This window comes from Eurypyga helias, unplaced genomic scaffold, assembly GCF_000690775.1.
Source record: "Eurypyga helias isolate BGI_N326 unplaced genomic scaffold, ASM69077v1 scaffold8151, whole genome shotgun sequence".
NCBI classification, from domain to species: Eukaryota; Metazoa; Chordata; class Aves; order Eurypygiformes; family Eurypygidae; genus Eurypyga; species Eurypyga helias.
In genome coordinates, this window is record NW_010232814.1 from 51,925 (window position 1) to 70,365 (window position 18,441).

The 18,441-nt window shown below is 38.9% G+C and overlaps 1 protein-coding gene across 1 annotated transcript in view; it reads left to right on the plus strand.

The window, feature by feature from the left end:
• The window catches only part of LOC104516995 (semaphorin-3D-like), a gene marked incomplete at its 3' end in the record, with an annotated part of 61,720 nt that overhangs the window by 29,430 nt on the left and 13,849 nt on the right, over positions 1-18,441 (plus strand). Inside the window, exons 3-7 of the mRNA XM_010161521.1 lie at positions 1,863-1,925; positions 3,619-3,738; positions 7,823-7,916; positions 11,112-11,240; positions 17,581-17,723. Of these exons, the coding sequence (XP_010159823.1) occupies positions 1,863-1,925; positions 3,619-3,738; positions 7,823-7,916; positions 11,112-11,240; positions 17,581-17,723 (549 nt within the window). The remainder of the gene's footprint in view (positions 1-1,862; positions 1,926-3,618; positions 3,739-7,822; positions 7,917-11,111; positions 11,241-17,580; positions 17,724-18,441) is intronic.

Genomic DNA, 18,441 nt, shown 5'->3' on the forward strand with positions numbered 1-18,441 from the left:
GGGAGAATCCCCTCCCTCAACCTGCTGGCCACACTTCTCTGGATACAGCTCAGGATACGGTTGGCTTTCTGGGCTGCTGGAGCACACTGCTGGATTATGCTGAGTTCAGTGGTTCTGCTTTCAGCTCTTCCTGACAGCTTTGCAATGTTCCCAGTACTTCTCCCCATACTTTCTGGCATTGTATGCTGTTTAATCCTGACACGCTGGCACAGCTGATTTCAGACTGTGGTTTCATATCTGGATACTACCACGATCTCATTTTGAGAAAATGCTCTGGGAAAGTAAATTTGTGCCCTGGTGCTGAGGTGTTGATATACTGCCTTATCTCTTACTTTAAGTAAATATTTCAGTAAATGTTTAAGGTTTAAGCAACTTAAAATACATTACCTTTACTAAGAGCTTCTAATCACAAAGGTAACCATAAATTCACTTAAGAGCAAATTCATTTCCTTGAAGAAAGCCAATGCATCCATTTTCACTGGGAAGAAAAGAGAAAGAAGTGAAATAGAAAGACTGTTTTCAGATTGAGAAGAGCACTGACTGTAGATTTCGGACAGTGATAAAGCTGCTTGATACAGGACACCCTTTTACTTTCCTTACCAGTGTGGGACTGAGCCTGTGTATGTGGCAAGCCACATCCTACAAGGTGCCAACATCTGAACAAGAGAAAGGGAATATTGCAGCGGTTCACTCCTCTTGCATGTTGTTGAGCTGTGCATCCTACCTTGATGCCAATTTTTTTCTAATTAAGTATTATAGTAATTCTTTTTTCCTATATATTTCCTCTATTTAAGATTTTATAAAGTGTGATTTGAGACTCAACACTACTCTAAAACATCTGTGCCTACTAGTAATCTGCATACTGGTTCCTGGGACTTGAGGCAATTTCCTAACTTATATTTGTTGTTGTTATTAGTATTAGTCATAGAAATGTGTTTAGCTTTGTCTTGTCAACATAAGAAAAAAAGTTCCATGTTTAGCTTGGTGATTTGGGAAGATTTTATACTTACATTCTATTTTGAATTTAATAGTTAACTCCATAATTTCCAATTCTGACTGTTTAATTGAAATTAATGACCCAGAACTTGAGCCGTTGTTCATTGATATTTCTTTGCTATCATAATTGGGGTTGCAATACCTGATATTAATTTGTCACCTGGCTCCATCTGCACTAAAACCTAATTTACAGAATTCTGCACTGCAGATGAAAGAAGAAAGAGAAACAGTAATAATTTATGCTACCGATTATCTAAGGTAAATGATTGTCCTCTAAATTTCTATGTTATTTTCTCAGTAAACTCAGTTAGTGTTGATGAGTGACATTTTTAAGCCGTGTGCTATTAACTTCTGTCAAAAGAACTTATTGTTCTCCATATTTCCCTTAAGCTACCTTTAGTTTTTTGAACAAAACTTATTTTCATTTGAAAATTGGCAGAAACAGCTATGTATTTTTTTATAATGGCTTTGCCAAGTTCACTGGACCAAGTTAATCAGAAATGTAATTTGCCTTGTTTTGCACTGTTTAGTTTCAAGATTATTTGACTCTTCGTGTCTTTGAGAAAAACATACAATTCATAATGGTGACAAGGTATGCTAATTAGATCAACTAGGTGTTTTTAGAAGTACATATAGCCAATGAAGAAATAAGCAAAGAACAAGGGTTTTGATTTAAAGCCTCTTCACTTTTTGTAATAGAATCCTGAATTTGAAGTCATGCTCCTTTCAATTTGCATGCAAATTCCTTCACCATGCATAAAACTGTTTTAACTGTTCATTCAAGGAAATATGTAAGCTGTAGTCACAGGACAATTTATAATATTCATAATATTAATAATATTTGTCTTATGTTAACTGTGTTACAGATTTACTGGCCTGCAGCAAAAGAAAAGGTAGAGTTATGCAAATTAGCTGGGAAAGATGCACATGTAAGTTTATTTTTTTTATTGCTGAGAATATTGTATATCTGTGTATTAGTTTCTAAATGCACAAAATAGGTTAGTAAGCTGTTGTCACACTTTGTTTCCTGAACTAATGAACTAAGTGTTTTTTCTTAATTTAAGTCTTACACTTTTTTTTTAATGCTTCAAGAGAAAAATATTCAATACTGCAAGCAGCATTAATGCTTACCTACCCTTGTATGTCATAAATGCATTTGAGAGATGAGTGTACTTTTATCTGAAATGTAATCCCCTGAAATCCATTTTTTCCCATCAAACTTCTTATTTCTTGGGAATATCCTGAATGTAACTTCATTATAATTCATTAACGAAATAGAGCAGCAAAGCAGAATACAAATTAACTTAATTTGGAAACAGCTGCAGTTAAGCTTAAAACAAAATCTCAGACTCATTCGCTTTTCCCTGCAATCACAAATCTTCCTTAGGAAGTCTCTTTATGAAGTGTATTTAAGGTACATTCATATATACAATAAAACTTTTATATCTTTTTTGCATAGCACAGATTACATCATGTGTCTAGAACCCACTAGAAATGTAAACATATCCTGGCTGTATAATAAAATTTCTTCCTGTTCTCTCCACAAAACCTGTGGTGTCTACCCAGATTGTCTGCCAGCAAGGTGGACTCCAGCTCAAAACACTCTCTCAGCTCTCTGCCTGAGGAATTTCCACTTTTTATCCTAACTTATTGCTCCCCTTATCTTTACAGCAGACAAAACCTAAACAACACCTCTGCTGAGCACTGGGAAAATTCTGATACTGGTCTATATGGAGGATTTGTAATGATCTATTGCTTTGCTCAGACTAAAGGAAAAGGACCAGAGAGGGGAATATTTGTTTAGGACATAAATTATAAACATGTCCTTTTTGCCTCATCCATTGTCTCTGCAGCTTGCCTCTCATTTAGCTGTAGGTTGGTAGCTTGACAAATGCATAGTTCTGGTGTATCCCCTCCTAAGTACCTTGTTACAAGTACTTGTATTTCTTTAATTTTGAGGGAGACTGCAGCAAGCCTTTCCTACCACCCATGTAGCACCCTTGCAGCATGTGGCAGCACCTCTGCTGCTCATCAGCAAGGGCCAAGCCCAGCTAGAGCTAGAACTGACCCAAGCATCCCATAGGACTCAGAAATCCCCTAATAGAAGTGACCTGTAGGATATGGTTGGTGCAAAATATTCACTCATACATAAAACATATACTTGGAACTATGTTGAAGTCCTTCAGTCTGCCACAGTAGTTTCTATCACGTGATCTTTGGTGTTAAAGCTTGTGCAGAACCCTGAACTGGGAGCAAAGGCTGGAAGATTGGTAGCCAGACTAACCCAATCTCTGTGGCTCTCCAATCTCTGCCCTGTTGTTGACAAGAGTTGTTTGCTACAACACAGGCTGAGCAGATATTGTCCAAATCGTGCTGTAACCACATAGCTTCTCATGGCTGTAAGCATTGTAGCAGGATTGCAAGTCTGATTGATGAATTGTCTGGTAGATAGCCCGAGCAAAACTGTAGCTGTCACAACTTTTAACTATTCAGTAAACAGTCTCTTCTACAGTAGTTTGGAGTTTAAATACATCAATTCTATGGCTATAACCTGGTACAATGTATAACGTGAAAGAGAAGAATAAACATGAAAACTTACCTTTCTCTTTCTTTTCCTAATAGACAGAATGTGCCAATTTTATCAGGGTTCTTCAGCCCTACAACCGAACCCATGTTTATGTCTGTGGCACAGGAGCATTTCACCCTCTCTGTGGATACATTGAACTTGGAACTCACAAAGAGGTAACTAATTTCTTCACTACTCTGACATGTGATGGAATAAGCCTCATCTTGTTTTGCATTCTTCATAGATTGGAAAATACTATGAGAGTGTGTAAAAAATGAACTGACAGCAGCTTGCATAAATAACCTGGTAAATGGTGGATTTTGCAGGTCAGACGGGAACTCGTGTTCTCACATTTGATATGTGTGTATTGCTTTTGAACAAAGCATTATCCTCAGTAAGGCTTAATACACAAAATTCTTTAGGATGACGCTTTCATGTGATTAACTAAGTGAAGAGAACATTTAACCCAGATGTCTTTCTTTCTAGTAAGTCATTTCTGCACATACTTTCTACTTGCATACACTCACACACATGCAGAGTTCAAGATGACACTAGTAGTTCTATTTTTTACTTTATATATACCCTCGGTCCTCAGACATGGTTTCCTATTTCTTGTTCATGGCACGAATACAGAGATTGTAAATGGTGTCTGAGTCTGTGCCCAAGGACAGCATCTCAGGACTTTGCAGATGGTTTGCAGCCCTGTCACTAGGTGGACGTTGGGTATCCTCCATCACTAGTGGCATATTCCTGAACTCAAGTTAGCAGCTGATTGGTCTTCATTTGCTGGTGACAAAGAAATCTCTGTCCTAAGTGGTAAATGTTTGAGACCTAACCCCCACAACAGAAGCATTTTGGTGTTGTGTCAAGCAGCCACTTAGTACACAAGTCTCTTTTTAACTCCTATATGAATAACACCTTGGTTATATTTATAACACTGTCTCTGTTCCCAGACAGTGTTGAGGTGCGACCTGTCTGGCTGCTTGCCTGCAGTGCAGGCTTCCTGCGCTGCCATAGAAATACCTTTCTCTTTGGGTCTCGGAGAAATTCTAGAATATAAGAAATGAGGTCTAATGATATGTTATTAAATGCAATAACCTGAAATATGTACATCTTGGAGTTATTCTGACATGTAGAATCAAGGGCAGATGCTCGCACAAAAAAAGAAAAAAAAAAGAAAAAGAAAAACAGGGCAGAAAAAGGGTTATTAAACTTGCCCAGGCTGACACCCATCATTACAATCTGTGGGTTGGTTGGCCAACCCAGAGGGGCTGCCTATGTTACAGAAGACTGAAGCTGTCTGAAATCTCTATGGTGTTGTTTTTCCCTTATAAGCCATTAATTCTCCTGGTATTGTTTGGTATATGCTGTATAATTGGGCTTGCAACAAAATAATGTTGTAGGCTTCTTTGCTTCGCTACTTTAAATATTACAGTTGAAGCAACTGAAATTTTAGATCCCTTGTATCATCATGATTCCTTAGCCTGAATGAGCAAATACACAGCTGAACTGAACAGCACAGCTCTCAGCAAGACTGTAAGTAAGGCTCTGGTTTACCTCTGGGTCATTAGCAAGATGCTTTATTCACTCTACCATTGAACCTTTAACTACTTCATTTGTGAAGGTTGTTTTCCTCAGACATTATGAAATTATGGATTTGGCCTGATTGTTCAGTCCAGCAGCCAGTCTAGACAAGGGGTCTGTCTCAATTAGACATGACCAATTACCTTATGAGAGGAAATGGAAGAAGAATACTAGTATTGTATTCCCTAATCCCCTCACTGTCTCCCAGTTCTGCCCCTCCTGCGTTCCCCCTGCTTGCTCAGCTGCAGTGCTAGGTTGGACAGTGTTCAGCACTTGTGCTTCTTCTGACAGTGGATCTCTTCTACAGCCTCCTACTGAATTCACAGCTTTGGATGGCATCAGGCATAATTTTCCTTCCTTTCTCGTACCCCAAACACCCTACAGCCACTGCACTGCCTCTGTAGTTGAACGTGACATGCCAGGAGGGTGCTGAGGACACACCCATTGACGTGAATTTGTCAGGCAGATGAAAAGGTCCTCTCCTTGTAGGAACTGAAGGCAGGATGTCCTACATGGTGTTTAAAGCACTTTTATTGCAGATCAGTTCTTTTAGTCTTTTTTCCTTTTCTTTCCCGTTTTATTTTATCTCTGGGTTATAAGAATGGATACTGTATGTTTGGTAATTAGCAACCTCTACAGGAAGCTGTGGGATGCTTGGGAGAGCCAGGGCCTGAGATAACCTCACAGAGGCTGTGGAACCGGGCCGTGCCCCGCTGACCTCTGCAAGCTGCTGGTGGATCTGCCCAGTGGTCTGCTGGCTGTGGAAACAGAGAGGAAAACAGTGTGGGTCAGGTGACTCAAACCCACAGCAGGCACTGCTTTTGAAGCCATACAAATCCCCTATGGGATCATACAATTAAAGGGGATTAAAGTCCTAGTCTTGCTATTGCTGAAGTCACTGCCAAAACTTCTCTTGGCCCGTGTAGAAGAGGCTTGGTCTGGTTGGTGCTGTCAGCCACAGCTCTCTAAGGGTTGCTCTTTTCTTTGAAAGCTTTGTCCAAAGTGAAAGTAGGAGGTTAATTCTGTGTGAATGCCTGGTAGTGTCCATTAGTTTGTCTGGGTGAAGTCTGAAATATTTGATGTTGATCTATAAAGCCCTCAGTCCCTTGAGTACTGCTGGGGTTGGAGAAAGCCTCTTTGCTTGTCATACAGCAAAAATGCTCTGAGCAGCTCAGGATTTCACTTCTTAGAGAATGAGACACTAATATAGCATTGTCAGAAAAAAAAAAAAACCTGCTTAATTTAAAATTTAGTTTTGTCCTTGGTGTGCTCTGATCCACTTCAGTAGCCCAAAAATTTGGTTTACCTGATACCCCACAAGTTTAGGAAGATAAAAAGGGCTGTTGTCTGATGATTAAATTCAGCTTTGTATCATCCAGAATTGCTGGAGGAAATGGAATTTATGTTCATAGGTTGGAATTGATTTTTCTTTTCTCTTAAGGAGCTTAATTATTCAATATCCTGGGCTTCTGCCTTCTGAGCCTAGAGAGTTTAGGAGGTACCTCAATGAAATAGAAAGGTTTGGTCATTTATAATCTGATGTGCATCAAGGATGAATTGAATTAGTGTGTTGTAAAGTCTGATCCTATGTGGCCATTACTGCACATAATTAACTGCCATTTGTACTCTTCAGTCCTCTTGCAAGGCAGAGGTATAGAAACAAAGTTACTTCACTATCTTTTCAGTAATGATTTAAATCACAGATGTATTCTATTTTTTTAAACTAACTTCAAAAGTTATGTCTCTAACAATAGACATGAAATAGTTTGATTCCTGAACACTAGTGTATTTTAAATATCACTGTAGGTAGGAGAGCACGTTAACAGTACTTCTGTAGGCAGTCTCCCTTGTCTAACAGCAGCCAATTACAGAAAATTAAATCTCTGTATCTGCAAAGACTTCTCTTTTCTCCTCTGAGTAGTCAATTTGTCTTCAGGACTCACTACGGGTTTCAGTTTAAGCATGTTTTTAGGAAACTAACGGAAGGAAGAAATAAAGGCATCCATTTTGGCAGTTCAAAACTATAGGAAAATTTCAAATTACTGCTTACAACAATTGGGTTGTTAATTATCCACTGAAAACATCATAAATAGATTTTTAATAATTTCTTTTCTTTATCTTTCTCTATGCCCTTGTTCTGTGACCCAGGAATTAATCACACTGTATTTGGGAACTGCAAGGAGGGCCCTACTCTGATATCTCTTGTATCATTAGCCTTGTTAAAAATAACGAGAGCATATGCTGCTTTCATTTAAAAGGGGCTGAACTATGTCTGCCACAAACATTATTCAGCAGTCCCTGGAGAAATTTAGGAGTCAGCCAGAATCCCTTCTGGGTCTCCTGTTGCAACACGCTCCATCAGCGCTTTCCCAAATAGAAGCCAGTGCCTTTTAAGTACAATCCAGCTTTTAATTTGAGTAGAAATAAACATTGCATGTGTTTTTCTGAAAATAGTTGTAGTTTTTTTTAAATTTGTATTTCACTATAGAGTGAACAGGATATGTTCGAACAATGACTGAAAAAAATCCAGATATAAACCAGAGACATGGACTGTAAACGTCAATGCTGAGGTGACAGCTGCGTGATCTAATGCCCCTCCACTTCATATGTTAGCAGAACAATTCTGAGTTTTGCTCTGCAGCCACACCAGGATAATGAATATATGTTTATCCTCAGGAAACGGTATTCCGGCTGGATACTCAGAACTTGGAGTCTGGGAGGTTGAAATGCCCTTTCGATCCTCAGCAGCCATTTGCTTCCGTGATGGCAGGTAAGCAACCATCAGAGCCAGGTGTGTAACAGCTTCATGCTGTGAAGCCTGGGGTCAGAGGCTCAGCAGGTGCCATTGTTGGAGCACCTCTGGTGTTAGACATGTTTCCAGAGCTGGTTTGTGCTCTCAGAGATGAGTCTGCAGAGTCCGAAGAGCTGGAAATGCAGTAACACGAGAGATGTGAGTGGCTGTGAAGTCTCTGCCAGTTGAGCAGGAAGGTGGTTTCATCCTCACCCAGTCACTTCTCCTTTAAGAAGCTGACAGAAAAACCACATGGACGGACAATGTTTCAAGCGCTTCTGGGCCTCTTTCTGCAATTATCAATATGTTCTGTGCTTTGAAGTCTGCTGACATCCGCTATTTCCATAAATACATTTTTGAGGTTTCTATTTACTTGAATAGCCACTTCTGAGGCTGGAAGCCTAGAACAAGATAGTGCAATCTGCCTGCTGCGTGCATCGCAGCACTGTGTGGTCTGACATTTGGTGCCGAGGAATGTCAGCTTGACCTCTGGATTTCAAATCACTGTAAGAGCTACTTTTGTCATGGTTTGGTTCATAGCTTTGGACAATTTTCATTTAACTTGTCCGTCAAGCATATGAATACAAGATAAGAGTGAAGCACCATGACGTTTTCATTTACAGCCAAAGAGCAGTGGTGACAATGCTTTGATGTATCGGTCACTCTGTGTTATAAAAAGAATATGACTAATGTTCAGTCTTTATTCTCAGATAATAAGATAGATGATTTGTGATTCTGACCCAACAGATGGGGCAGGACTTCCTTTATTAAAAACAATAGATTAAAGCCAGCACTTATTCTTCTCATGGACCCCTAGTACTGTTTAATGACCGTGAAGTCTATTTTTAAAATAGGATTCTAGAAACTTTAACATTTTTTTTTAATGCAATAGAACTCTGTGATTTATTACATCACTGGCTACTTTCAGTAGCACTTTAGTGCTTTGAGTGCTCTCTTAAATCTTGTGAAATGAAGAAGCTGCTGTCTTTTAGCTAACTAAAACATGAACTTAGGTACATATGAATTTTCAGACTAGATAAAATTAATGGTCAAGGTATCCCTTCTCTGACTGTGCCTGGTGTCAAGTGCTTCACAATAATGTACAGGGAGCACTGTAAAGAAACACAAGCCTGATCAGAGAATGGGTTCTTGGCCTGTCTTTTGATGATTACTTTATTCCTCAAAGTACTAGGAGAGCAGTATAGTTCACGGATAACATACTGCCCTGGCACTCTGGGGAGCTCAATTCCTGTCTCTGCCACTGATGAGAGGAGTAACCTTTGGCATGTCTCTCTGTGTGGTTTTATTTATCTGCAAATTGGTGATAAAGATTACTTGTATCCTTCAGACAGCACTTTCTAATCAGTTATATGAACTAAATAATATTTCATTATATTTTCATTTGTGTGTACGTTAACACAACTGAGTAATTTTTTTTTCATTGTGGAAATACATAATCTGTCTTTGACTTCTACACAGCATTTTGTCCAAAATAAATTCCAGAGATAAATTTGAAATGCTGGCCTTTTTGACTGAAAAATCTCCTGCTCATAATCCACCTTCTATTACAAATTACCGCTCACTAAATCTGGTTTTTAACATAACTGGAACATGGAATGAGAGATACTAAAAGCTGAGAGAAGTGCTGAAAATGCCTTGTCAGCACTACCTAAGCAAGGATGGAGAATTTCTGTTAGCCCTTCAGATTTATCGATCACTGAGTGCCTGTCAGTTAGCAAACACCAATTACCCTGCCCATTCCTCATTATGACAAATACCTTTCAGACGGCACTATTGTTTCTTTACAAAGGCGACATGCTGTCTGAAAGATGTGCTTTCCAGTACTGTCATGGAAACAATACATAAGTAACAATAATAACGAGGTAAAAAGAAAGCTGATAGATCTTTTTTGGTTAAATAAAGTACTTGTGGGTCTTGGGTTGTGGGTTTGGTTTTTTTCCCCCCCTTGATCTTACACATTTACATCTTTTGCAAATTAAAACACAAACATCTATGTTGAATGGTATTTATTCTGCATTCAGTCTCAACAAAGGACGTTTCTCTCTAAAAGGTCTTGTGAAATGTTTCCACACAGAGTGTCAGAAAACCTGGAGAAGGATCTCCTGGAAAGGGATTTTTATGTATCACGTAGCTTTTTATTTGATTATTCTTTATGAACATTTTTTCTTTCTATAAACTCCAGGGATTTTTTGTTGTAAGTAATTAAGAAAAAAAAAAAAGTTTCTCTAACCAAGAAAGCTCTTCTGTTGTTTTGCAGAAAAAATAAAAGAGAGAGTTGTAAAATGCACTAAGTAGTAAAAAAAAAAAAAAAAAAAAAAAGTCCTGAGATCTGAAGGAAAACAGAAAATACTGTGCAGGTCTTAAGGTTGCGAAGTTTTGCATTGTACACAAAGCTGGTGGAAGACTAAATAACTGTAATTGCAGCAAGCACACTGTACTGTATTATAGATAGTTTCCCTGTGAGACAAATTCTGGCTGCCTTATTCTAGTAAGTTGTCTCATTTATTTTAGTGGAACCACTCACTATGTTAAAATGATCGCAATTTGGGTCTGTAGCCGTATTTGTATCATTAACACGTTACATAGTTGAGAAGATTTCCCATGGTGCCTAAATTCCTCTTCATGAATGAAGTGTTGGGTGGAGATCCCCACACCAAGAGAGAGCCAAGCTACGAAGTTCCCGTAGTGAAACATCCATCATGTTTACTAGCTCAAGCCCAGGAACAGCAAAGCCGTTGGAGCTGTGGCAAGTCTGGCACACAGGAGCTAGCTTGCATGGGTAGATGGTCATGTCCCCACCACAGCCCCCAGTCAGTGCTCACAAGGCAGGATGCTCCGTTTGAATACACTTTTATACCCGTAAAAGCCCAGCACTCAATAAAGCCTGGGGAATTTACCTTTCTGAGGCCGAAAAGATTTGAAAATTACACGTGGATGCCTTCACTTCTTGGGCATATAATTACAAATATTACCTCTATTTAACTGTAAATTCACAGAACCCCAAATCTCATTAAAATATAAGCCAGTAATACTTTAAGACCTTACATTAGTTCATAGACCAATTAAACGCAGGTGTTCACTGAAGAAAACATAAATAGTTTTAATTTTGTTTACCCCACAGCTGTAGAAACCCTATTTCTTTTTAATTTACAGATGAGTATCTTTATGCTGGAACAGCTTCTGATTTTCTTGGCAAAGACACTGCTCTAACACGTTCTCTGGGCCCTTCTCACGACCACCATTACATCAGAACTGACATTTCTGAACATTATTGGCTTACTGGTAAGATCCCAAACATATGCTGTTGTCATTTGCATTGTCCCTGCTTCTCTGAAGTTAATAGCCCCTTTCTTATATAAAAACATGTTTTGTAACTGTAAATATAGATATTGTATCATGGTATCTTTGGATTATGGAGGTTTTTTTAAGAAAGCTCAGTAGAACAAAAATGCACTTGAGAAAAGTCGCAGAGGTGAAAATGCTAATTAAGGAAAAAGTAGGAACGTAAGACCTAATCATTCTTTCTGTCTTTGATCTATACATCTGTATACATAGTCCTGTAATTGGAATAATACCATGACCTAAATGCTTCTATTTCCAGTCTTGTTGGAATAATTTTTTTAAACCCCTTTTTTTCCGATCACTTGTTAAAAGCTGCTCCCTATAGCATGTTGAAATGACAGACCAGAAATTCCATGTTTTTAGGTAAGAGGTGGTTTTTTTTTCCTTTTCTGACGGAGAAAAATATCCTTTGTTGCTGTGATGATCATTTTGAAACCACTAAGGGCACCCTAAAATAGCTTCCCAAGCAAAACACTGCTTTTTCTTGCTTGTTAAAAAACATTCTGAGCTAGTAAACCCTGTAAAAAACTGGCTGCATTTACACCCAGCGAGTCTCAAGCCACACACAGAGTAACATGGAAAACTTCGCTCACAAGTTAACCCTGCTCAATTAAAGCATCCTCCTTTTAGCCATCAACTGCCTTTAAAGATGTGGCAACACTGGCCTGGACTCGGGATGCCTGTGTAACTATTATGGGTGTATTATAAAGCCAGGGCCTGCTGACCACAGGGTTAAGTTGTCTTCCCAGCAGACAACTTCTGAAAGGGATAATTTTGCCTCTTAACTCTTTGAGACCTCAACAAGAGGAAATGTTCTTTATTATTGTTCTTTTTTCCCCTACCTTTTCTGTGCCTTCTTCTAAGCTGTTGTCTTAGATTTCTGTCTAGATGTAACTCTATAACCTCAGGATTTCTTCTGTGAGATGAGGAGAAAAAGGGAAGCTACTTTAATCATTTTACCTTTCCAAATAGGAGCAGTCCTTTGGACAGATAGAAAATTCTCACATCTGACTCTGCTGACGTATCCCACTTTCTCCTGTGCTCAAAACCTTTCTTGTCCTACCTCTAATATCCCCTATCTGTCATTTCTACAACATCCCTTGTGCATTGTAGAGCAGAAATGGGCTGTGACATGGATCAGGATGAGTCCTTCCAAAAGACAGTTCTCTAACGGTAACTAACTGTGCAACTGAATATCCAGTTTTATCACTGGCAGCCTGCTGATGCTCAGCATGGAAAGATGGTTGGGGCAGCTGCTTTCCTAAGGGATGCTACATTATCCAAAACCAAAAAGATTTACTGCAGTTTGATCCTGAGGAGCATCTGGTGTTACCATTAGCATAGATCCACCTTGATGAGCATTACAGGGTTCACTTCCCAGCCCAGAAGAACCTATAGCTTAAATACCCGGTTCCAAACATTTCTTCATGGTATTAATGTTTCTTCATGAGCAGTTTGAGGCAAGGGAACAGTACAACAACACAGAATAAACAAAAGGTTTGAGCACTGTTTATGTGTTACAGTTTGGAGGCTGGGTGGGGGGTGTCTACCTTTCTTCTTTCTTTTAGGTTGATTCATGTTTTATTCTGTTTTCACATAAAGTCTCTGTATTTGTGAAAGTTTTCTAAGGTGAATAATATATTAATATGTCTGGCTTTGAAAAACAGCGTTAGTGTGCTAGACTGCAATGTGATAATTACCCCATGCTATATAAACACTGAAGACCCCATATAGTCTTCAGGTTTACCTTGTTTCCAGCCACATAAAAAACTACAACCATGCTCTCACTAAAGTTTCACATACACAATCCACTCAGTGTTATACTAAGAGGCATAGATGTAAACTAGGTACTTTTAATATTTCGAAAGAGTCCTTTTAAGTTTGGAGAAAATTTTGAGTGTAATTCTCAATGATGGGATCATTTCTGCAATAAGCCATAGGGTGGCCACTGTATTTCTAGTTTATTGTGTAACATTACCAATTACATACATTTGTGCTTTCAGACAATACTGGTAAAAGAAAATATTTACTTGATTTCAGGTTTAAAACTCTCATCTCATTTAAATCCCCTCTTCCCTAAAACTACCACCCATTTACTAAGCGTGTGTTAGACCTCCAGGAAAAGATGTATATATCTGAGTAATTGTACAATTAGAAATAAATTATTTCCAGGTGTGACTTATGTTTTACTTAGGATAAGCACAAAATGTATAACTTGTTTTTTTCCAAAGGGCCGAGGAAGTTTTGCTATAATGCACCTCAATATTTTTAAAGTTCAGTCTTACTCTGTTTCTGGAAACAAGATTATCCTTTCCTGAGGGAAGGGAGTGAAAGACAAAGCATAAGGGAAAAATGCGTAGGATACCTTCCAGTTCCTTGCAGGGCATCTCTATCTTGACTAATTAAGACATGTCTTAATCTCAGTGACTGAATAGCAGCTCCACAAAGGAGAAAGGGAGGAAGGCAGCTAATCTTTCCCATGACTCACGCTCATACAGGCTCATACTCCTGCACGTGGTGGCACTGAAGACAGGGGATGCTGCCTCTGCTCAGACTTTAGCCCTTTTCCTCCGGAGCTGAAGAATCAGGCGCTCCCCTAGCTGCTGATTGAGGCTGCCTCTCCCATGACCAGAGCAGGGGACGAGGCGTGTGAGGCTGGTGGCAAAGCCACTCACTGGAACCGAGTCTGCCCCGCTCCAGCCCACCAGACAGGAGGGCATCCTGTGGCGGGATACCTGAGCCCTACGTACAGATACGTACTAAACAGCTGCACATTCCTCCCTCCTTTACAGGAAGCTGAATCCATAGTTGGAATGGGTTCTTCCCTGAATTACATTCATCCTTTTTAAAATTTCCTTTTTCACTGCAATTTAGTTGTCTTTGCCAGGGAAAGGACTTGCAGGCAATGACTTCTTTATATTCTGTGAACTTTGGATGGGATTTAGCTCATTTAGCTCTAAAAGGCAAAAGCTTGCACCCTGTCAGAGCTCAGTCATTTTGGTTGTCTGTAATTTACGGAGAGGTGACACTTCCAGAGGATGACTCACCCCACCTATTGTAGGAATACATCTTAAAATAGGTTTATTCATTGTCACTTTCTTCCTTCTGTCCCTCCCTGAGAGAGGACCTGGATGAGTATAGGTTAGGAGTTCGACTTCTAGACAGTTAAAGATAAATGAGGTGAGCACTATTCTTTGCATTTTATCATGCCACATATTTCTGGCAGCCCAAGTAAGAAGAGTTTTGGCCTCCCACTGTTTTGGGTTGCTTTGTTTGTTTCTGCATATTCTGGGATTTGTTACCTGTTTGCTCTCCTCTTTGTCTGAGCATAATGACTCTTACTTCTCTGTAGGTCTTACTAAGGCATGCATAGTTGCGCTGCCTAAAACTACTGCTGGTATTAGAAGGGTGTGACAGCCAGCAGGTAGCCAACAGCAAACATGACCACTCCAGCAAACCCAGCAGTGAAGGACTAGGTGTAAGAGCTCTTCCCACTAGGCCACAAGAGCATGTTTAAAAAAGAATGAGAAATTTATTGTACTATCTATTGTCAGAGCTCCTGATGCCTTTAATCCGTTGTTTGGTTACATACAATCTAACTATGAAATTAATATGTGGGAAGACCTTCTATTGAAGCAATTAGAGGTGGGACAACTGTGTATATGGGAAAATAAACAGTGGTTTAAAATCATAGAATCATAGAATGGTTTGGGTTGGAAGGGACCTTAAAGATCATCCAGTTCCAACCCCCCTGCCATAGGCAGGGACACCTTCCACTAGACCAGGTTGCTCAAAGTCTTGTCCAGCCTGGCCTTGAACACTTCCACACTTGAAGACATCCAGGGATGGGGCATCCACAGCTTCTCTGGGCAACCTGTTCCAGTGCCTCACCACCCTCTCCATGAAGAACTTCTTCCTGATATCTAATCTAAACCTCCCCACTTTCAATTTAAACCTGTTACCCCTTGTGCTGTCACTACAGGCCCTTGTAAAATCATCAGAATTTAATATGTTTCCCATGCATCTTTGCAAAAAACTAATTCACATTTATTTTAAATGCACATTTCTATGTTGTATGGATGGATTACAAAAGATGAGACAAAGATCTCGCAGAACATAATGTGCTTTTCAGATCATGATCTCTTTCATTAAATTGTTTTCAGTCTTTTTGTCTTCAAATCTTTTAAAGCGTATTTTTGTTTGGATTTAACTTTCGACTTCAATGTTTTCAATTGTGATTTAAAATTGTTAAATATTTGTGTTCCTTTAATTTGTTAGGGATTCTTCTATATCTGTTCCAGGAATTGGTATTGAGACATTTGTTTTTACATTTGGCTTGCCAAGCAAAGCAATGAAATTTAATTTTATAAAAACATATATTCAGAGTTTTGTTCTGTGAATGTGGATTAAAAAAAAAAAATTCGATGTGAAATTCAAAAGCATGCCATAAAAGTATTTCGCAGGTTTTCCTATTAAATGGCTATTTAGCTAACCACATATTTAAGAAACCATACTGGAAGTGTATGTATGTATTTATTCATGCTTAGAGATGTAATCTTCAAAGTAGCCTTACGGGCCCTGAGGGGTAATTGAGTATTTTCTTTAGGCTCATTTGGAAATCCCAACTAAAATTTATATAGCTTAATGTCTGCATCATTTCATTTTTCTGCTGACACCATTCTCTAGTGTCAGAAGGGTTTAAAATGGACGCAGCACTGTGGCTATTTTGACCCATAAATATACTCTCTGTCATGAAGGTGCACATTCAGCACGTAAAAACATCCCATTTTGTCTCAAACCCTCAGCTGTGAACTTTTGAATCAAGGACCCTCTTTTTGTGCTATGTGTACTGTAGAGTTCACGGAGAAAATTCCTCAAGGCTAATGTAAAGTAACAATCATTATAAAAAGGACAAAGGCATGAAGATACATTAAAAGCTGTAAAAGTATTCCCCACATATCGCCAGTGTGCTCTGTTTGCTCTACCGTCTCACGCAATCCTCCTTACTGCTTTGTACTGCAGCCTGCCTGCCTACAGGGGACAAAGATTGTGTATTTCACTGCTGAAAGAATGTATTTTAGAGTCAAGGGTCTTTTTGCACCATATTTGTATAGCCACTTCTGTTTAAAGAAAAACATAATTGATCTAAGTGCCCTTAGAAGAGCTCATCTATTGTAGCACATTGGGGAATGTCTTAAAAATCACTTCCCCAAGTATGTGGTTCTGTTGTGCAAGGCAGTGTTGTAGCCTGATCTGCCGCAGACAGGGACTCCTGGAATTATTTTAATTTCTGATTTTACTACAAAATTTAAAGAAAAATTAAAAAAAAAAGCCCAAAACAAACAAACAAACAAAACCCCATAACTGGTGATCAGGTACAACAGGACTGTATGTCATGGACAAGGGAGCTGAGGAAGACAGTGAAGGATGTGTATTAAATTTTTAAGCCAATAAGTTTGCCTATTAGATGCAGGCAGAGACACCCAAGCTTGCTTTGGAAGAGACCAGGAGTAATATAATGGCTCAAGATGCCAAGGCAAAGCATGCTGTAACATTTCTTGGAAAAAGGAGGTTGAAATAACCCAAACAAACAGTTATGTTGATATAGTGAACCTGTTTTCATGCACCAGGAACTGTGTCCTTAAGACTGACCAGTCAGTTGTGGAGTTTTTGTGGTAACTGGGGAATCTTAGCACGACACTGTATTGGATTTGGTAGATATAGTCAGTAAGATTGTTACAGCATAGATATGTAGGAAATGTTTAATGTGGGAATGCTGTCATTTATATTGAATTTTTAATCCAATGGAAAAATAAAGGTTCTCTAATATTTTTGCAAGCTATCTCTAGTAAACAGTAATCTATTTCTGTACTCATAACTTCTGCAATGTGTAATTAAATTAATTTAAATTCTACCAGGTGATTCAGAAAATCTACTAATCTTGGTATTCATGACATGAGCAATAAGGCAGATTTTTGTAGGCAATATTTTGTACTGAGATTTTACCTATTTTCAAACAGAGAATGATAGCCAGTGCTGCATATTTATGCAAGTTGTAGTAAGATACATACACAAAAATATCACACTAAGACCAAATACTTCAGAATCTATGGTGGTTTTCACTCAGAGTTGGTAAGAAACTTGCCACTACATGTCTGTATAGCGATATTTTTATTTCACTGGAAGATACAACATAAGCACAGGTATTGAAGCAGGAATTTAGTATCAATTATTAAGAGTTTTCTTCAGACTTTTAAAATCTTTTTCTGGGAACTTCTAGGAGCAAAATTCATTGGAACTTTTCCCATCCCGGACACCTATAACCCAGATGATGACAAAATCTACTTCTTTTTCCGAGAAATATCACAAGATAGTGGCACATCTGACAAGACAATCCTTTCCCGAGTTGGAAGAGTTTGTAAGGTGAGGACTTTATCTTTTCAGTATATGTAAAGGAAAAAAAAAAATCTTTGGTTTGCTTCTGTAAGAAATATGTTTTTCCCTTCAGATCAGAAGGAAATAGTGGTGTTGCCCAGTGAGCTATCCTAGTAATTTTTCTGAACATGGATTAGTAATGCTATCTGAAATATGCTTGTCTGAAAAATAGACTTGATATTGACTTTGTACCTCTTTTTAAAAAGCTAATATGCTTATTAATTATCATCCTGTGTCTAAACGATACTGCACTGCTCTTCAGATATACAACAGTGACCTGCTTTGTTTCATAAACTTTCAGTAAGGATTGACTTGTCAAGTGTACACAATGGCAAGGTATTTGAGTTTTTGTGGAAAGTGCCCACTGAATGGAGGGATATACAAACCCATCCTGTCAGCCTAGGTCAGTACATCAGTCCTGGGCATTAGTGAGAGCTGGGGTCAGACATTTGTTTCTGCACATTCCTGATAATCAGTTAGGGTGAGGGGAGGCTGTAAAATGTATATAGTTTCTGAGCTACACCCACATCTGCCTGGAGGTTTCCTCCCCTGGGAAGAAGTGCAGTCCTTGACCTGTTGACCAGGAGGAACCAGGACCCGGATCTGCCGCAGTTAAAAAAGTTTCATTTGGTTGGTGCCTGACCTTCTTTAAATGATTACTCCCTTCACTTTCTCTTTCTTTATGCTTGGCTTTGCCCCTTATGAA